General features: G+C 36.6%; 1 protein-coding gene across 1 annotated transcript; it reads right to left on the bottom strand.

Annotated features, from left to right (window-relative positions):
• Window positions 1-1,933: 1,933 nt before the first annotated feature.
• Window positions 1,934-4,896, bottom strand: LOC100120628 (mitogen-activated protein kinase kinase kinase 7). Its single transcript, XM_001604199.6, has 2 exons — window positions 4,641-4,896; window positions 1,934-3,788 (listed from the first exon to the last, which is right to left on the bottom strand). Exon 2 carries the CDS (start codon window positions 3,698-3,700, stop codon window positions 2,099-2,101), a length of 1,602 nt encoding a protein of 533 aa, XP_001604249.1. The 5' UTR covers window positions 3,701-3,788; window positions 4,641-4,896; the 3' UTR covers window positions 1,934-2,098.
• Window positions 4,897-5,851: the final 955 nt, after the last annotated feature.

Raw genomic sequence — 5,851 nt, 5'->3', positions numbered from 1 at the left:
TCCATCTTCTCTATACCACTTGCGCGCTCGCTCGCGGAAGGGCCTGTGTAAGCGAGCGACCAAAGTCTCGGTTTCTCGTCCTAGTGAACTTCGACGTCTCTATGGCTCGACTTCATCAAACTTGCTGCGCGCTTCTCTGCGCGGCTGCAGGCTTTAACTTCGCCTCATTAGCTGCGCTTTTGATGCAGAAGATTTCGGCAAGGTCCATCACGGCTAATTAAAATGTTCGACATACTTTGATGATGATTGGGAGATTGAAGTTGCCTTGAACTCTTGTCAAGGGACTGTATTGACATTTAAGATCGCGTACAAGGACGTTGGAAAATTTTGTAAGAATAATTCGAGTAATTAGCGCGTATTCAATGAAGAGACCAGCCGCGGAGCTTCCGTAAAATAAATAGCGGCGAACATCCTCCTTAATCCCCTCGGAGATTACTCCACATCCTCGAAGCGGTGATAAATCCGAATCCAAGAATCTAAAATTGTCTCGGCGCGAGTGCGAGCAGCGTTAAACGACACGAAGCTCGTTAAATCCACGCCTCGGCTAAAACGTAAATTGTGATTTTATCTCGTCCACGCGCCGTCCTCTATTCCGACCCTACATCTTATCGCTCTCACTCGCTCTCCTCTGTCTCTGTAGATCCCCGATAAGACAAGCTCTCCCTCTCGAGGAAGTGCAGCGAATTAACAGACATCGCGAATCAAGAGACTCCCTTGCAAACACGAGGCTGAAAGCTCGCTAATAAGCTGCTCATCTTCCGTCTTCTTCGAGTTATCGAGCCGCGGATGCTCTGTATCTGCGTCTGGATAAGAGTCGCTGGTTACGCTCGTGCATCGTTTACGCGTGTGTGTACACTTTGTGAGCAACAGACAGTGTATTTGGGGAGAGCAGCGCGTCATGCTTGGATGATTTTCTTGATCGTCAGTCAGCGGTGCATGATACTGATAGCACAGAGACTCGAGCTTATGCGCAGAGATGTGTCCTTCACTCGAATGAACATCGGAGCTGCTTCGTATTGCCGCGATTGTTAGCTTGTAAATAAATTTGAACAACAATCTTTGCGTTAATCTCCAGAGTTATGCAATCGCACGAACGATTGCCTCACGTTCCGCCCGCATCGCGAAAACTTAAGAAGCTCCAACTTCACTCGCGCTTCCGGAATCTCTCTCTCTCTCTCTCGCAGCTCTCGGTAATTAATTCGAGAGCCAAAGCGAGAGGCAAGCGCAAGCCTCTGGATCGCGCAAGCGAGCAGCGAGCTATAAGTCCACCACGGAGATGTAAATTTGAACTGTTGCAGCTTTGGCACGAGCGCGCTAATGCAGCACGCTCGAGCTGCCAAAGCTTCTCCGACGGATATTCTGCAACCAGAGAGGCTCCTGCATACACATCGCTGTTATACGCGGAAACGCGTCGGCGTATACGTACACGCGCGTTCTCAGCACTTAGCATCGCAGATGAGTCCACTCGGGACGCGCCAATGCATCGGGTCATACCTGCGCCGCCGACACGCTAAGATGCTCTTTCCATCTGCGTATTGGCACTGGCAAATGGACCTTGCTTCGAGAGAAGCTCGAACAGGGAGAGCGTCAACTTGCCACGCGAACGGCGTGGATTATTCGATGATTGCTTGGGAATCGCTTGATACTCGATTGAGGCGCGCGCCTTTGCTCGGAAAATCGAATTGCTTTGTATTTGAGGTTTTCGTTACGTTTGTAACCTGTTGAAAATATTTAAGTGATTTTATGATGTATTAAAATTACACATTCCTTTATGTAATTTTGATACGTGATGTAAAATTGTGACGTACTGATTTCGAACGTTTCATCGCGTGATTTTGAGGTTTAAATTTTTAAAATTTTTTTACAAATGTAAGTATTTGTTGTTCGGTCGAATTTTAGCAGGGTAACATAAAGAATGTACTGAGTCGTCAGATTTTGTTAAACATGTGTAGTTTTATTTGTACAACATTTTTATATTACAGAAAAACGCACGCTATTTACACTTATATTCATACGTGGAGGGTAGTTTAAAAAACCTACGGACTAGATACAGATCGTTAACAGTTTTTCTTAAAATTAGTATTAAAAATTACATAATTTATAAGGCTGCAACAGGTATCGTGTTAGTTTTGCGAAGTTTTATGATTTCTAGCTGCCGCTTGAGATTTTTGTAGAGTTTAATCAAGGATTCTTTCTCGTCTTCTAATTTTTCTATCACCTCTTGAAACAGGACGTTGTTAGCGCTTAAATTCGAGAGCATTTTACCCTTGTGATGACTAAAGAGCGAAATTTCATTTTGAACCTTGAAGTACTCTTCTGTCAACAAGAAGTGCTCTTTGAAAATATTTATGGACATTGTGCAGCTATCGTTTGGCATTATCGGTCTTAAATCTTGATCTATCAAGTTGCAAACCATTTCTAGGTTTTCGGCATTCGTATTTTGCAACATGAACTCTAATCGAGGCATATTGGGTATGAGTGGATTGAAAGATTGATTGTTGACTAGAATCTTGGGTGGCATTTTACTGTTATTCTTATCGAAATTGATTACAGGTTGAGGTTCGATTTGTTGTTTCAAGGGTCTAGGTACTTTTACGAGAGACGGCTTATACGAGTTTGCGTTATCAACATTTTTAGAAGCTTTTGACTGATCTAATATATTATCGTAATTTGGTTTTGATACAGGCTTAAGATTCGGTTGTTCGTTTTTCTCCGTGTTATTGCCATTGAAACGTAGAGAGTTATACGAATCGTAATCCATTGAAGAATCCAAATTCGATTTCATAGTACTATCGATGCTACTACCGTTCGACTCCGATTTATTTGCTTTTTTCATTTCATTCGTATGAGAATAATCGATAGGTTTTAAATGCCCGCTAAAAAATTCTAACAAATCTGACATAATATCAACAACCTCGTTCATAGACGGTCTTTGATCAGGTACTTTACTCCAACAATTGACTATAAGATCTTCTATGATTGGTGGACAATTCTCGAGTAGCGACGGTCTTTGTCCAACGTGCACAGCCCACATTATTCTATACGCCGAGCCGCCTATATCATCGAAAGGTTTTCTACGCGATAATGTTTCCCACAGAATTACGCCCCAACTAAATACGTCACACTTTTCTGTATAGCTAGAACCTTCGAAAACTTCCGGAGCCATCCAGGCTGCCGATCCCTTGTTGTTCGTCATATAAGTATTTAAATCACAAGCGGTACCGAAATCACAAATTTTAAGCGTCTGTCCGCCAGAAATGAGTAATAAGTTAGGAGGTTTCAAATCTCTGTGAATAAGGGGCTTCGGCTGCATATTATGCAGGTAGGCGACACCTCTAGCACATTGAAGTGCCCAACTAATGGCATGTCCTGCCGTGTATGATAGTTGTAAATTTGAATGTAAGACATTGTAAAGAGATCCGCCCTCTGCGTACTCCATTACGAGGCAAACGGGATTTTTCGTACAAGCTCCATAAAGTTTAACTATATTGGAATGAACAACTCTAGACAATTGACGTACTTCTACGGCAAATGCTTTTTTTTCACCTTCCGAATTTATATGCTTTATCGCCACGGATTGACCTTTCCATTTTCCCTTCCAAACCACTCCAAAAGAACCTTTTCCCACAATTTCTTCAGTCTCGATTTCTTCATAGTCGATTTCTTCAACAAATCGTTGCATAAAAGAAGAATTCGCCATTTTTTTAGAAAAAAACGATTTCTTCAAACTTCTGGTAGTGCACGTATATATAAAAAATTCTTCATATCTGCAAATGCTGTTCTTGTTTCTGTAATAAAAAGAATCTGTTTTAACAAGCATTTCTAACTTTAAGGAAAGTTGACTATTTTTGATGATAAATAACAACAAACATAGTTTATAAATATTTTTTTTTTTATTTTTTTTTAAGCATTAAATAGATTAACCCGGTGCATTTCGAGTTGAACAGCTATATGATTTTTCATTTTAATACATTGCAAAATAATTATATTTCATATTTTATTCAGTGTATCTATATAATTTATTTTTAATACGAACTATGACTTATATTTATTAATTTCGTAATATTTTTAAGAAAATATTTTGTAGGTTATTAACATTTAAAGATACGTTTTAGTAACGTCAAAGGTTTGACACACGATTTTGACGTCACTTAAAATTAGAGCATGTATAATACATGATATTATAAGCTAAACTGAAAAATAAAACTTCACAATCGAATTAAAGTGTTGGAAAATGCAATGAGAGTTAGACAACTAAAGCTAATATATTCCAATAATATGTATTTTTACTCATGAATAGAACGTACCGTGTTTTAACGATGTCATTACTGAATTCGAATGAAAAAATTTGAGGTTATAAAATCATTGGTGATGTTAAAAACTTTGAAGAACCAGTACTACGTGATATGAATTTGTTGACTGTTGTTATGACATAGTTATATTTAGATTCTTTATATTTTCAATGAATTGAACTACAAAGTCAAACGACATTTATATTAATTTTCCAAAATCATATAGCTATTTCCAACGCCGATGTTACGGTATTGATTAAGTTAACTCGTAGAAACAGAAAAGAAAACTTTTCAAAGTACTTTAAGCAAACCATACAAATAAATTTTTATAAGCAAAAAGATTATTACCTTTTTTATATGTATAATTTTGTGATATGTTGATCAGTATTTGAGGTTTCATTACACTATGTCTGTTTATCAAAAACTACACCTTTCTTCGAACACTTGTCACGTCATTGAATCCACAGTATTTAAAGCGATCTCGTAAGTATAAAAATACTATTGTAAAGCAGTCTGAGGTCTACGTTTAACCTCAAAGCTTTCATCAAAAACAAAGTAAAAACGAGAGCTGAAGTTAGTGACAGTTGCGCTCTCTCCAACAGCTGATGCAAGAGAGGAAGTTCGAGCTATGTATATATGTTGCTCAGCGACGCCATTTCGATTCATCGATCCGCGCGAAATTCGAAACGCAGTACGTCAGATAGTATTTCAATTTAGTTTAAAATGACTTTAAATTATTACTTTTACTTCTCTAAATACATTTTTTCATTAAAAATAATTACGAAGTTTTTAAGTTTGAATTAAATAATCTGAATTTTACTTAACATATTAAAAAAAAAAATTCTTACAGTAGAAAAAATCGTATTGATTATAGAAATGTAATACTGTTTAAAAATAAAGCTATATTCTCTAGAACAAAGTTGCTAATATAATAAGCGTGTTCACTACAGATAGTAATGAAAACTCATTTTTTATAAATACAAAAACAAATAAGAGAATCAGCAATAAGAACAGCTATATGAAAGCAATTAATGTATATAATGAGCTTCCTAATCGACTAAAAGTATTAAATATAAATAAATACCCTCAAAAGCAAATCATAAAAGACTGGATACGATACAACTGTTAGAAAAATAATAAAAGAAAAAAATTGTTTCTGTATGCAATACACAAATTTGTTATTAGAAGCTAATGCCAAATGTATATATCTTAGTTATAAGTCTTAATTTTAAGTTTTGTTTATATTTTTCTTTTTCCTTTGTAACCAGACTGCGAACAGGTAATTTTATTTACCTCTGCAGGTTTCCAGGTATGAAATACATACCTTGTAAATTTCTTCTGGTAATAATAAATAATAAATAATAAATAATATAGAGGGTTGTGTGTTTTTTCTTGCTGACATTGGGCAGCAAAAAGTTTATATAATAAATACAAGATAAATTATTTTTAATTTTTGTTTTTATTGTAATATTCCGATGCATAATGTACACAAAGTATTTGACATAAATGAAAAGAATATAATAAAGGCAGTATCTACAAAAAGCGCATAAAAATTAGTT

This window comes from Nasonia vitripennis, chromosome 2 (genome assembly GCF_009193385.2).
Source record: "Nasonia vitripennis strain AsymCx chromosome 2, Nvit_psr_1.1, whole genome shotgun sequence".
In the NCBI taxonomy this organism is placed as follows: domain Eukaryota; kingdom Metazoa; phylum Arthropoda; class Insecta; order Hymenoptera; family Pteromalidae; genus Nasonia; species Nasonia vitripennis.
Note: the sequence above shows the minus strand (reverse complement) of the source record. Positions and strands in the feature narration are given on the sequence as shown.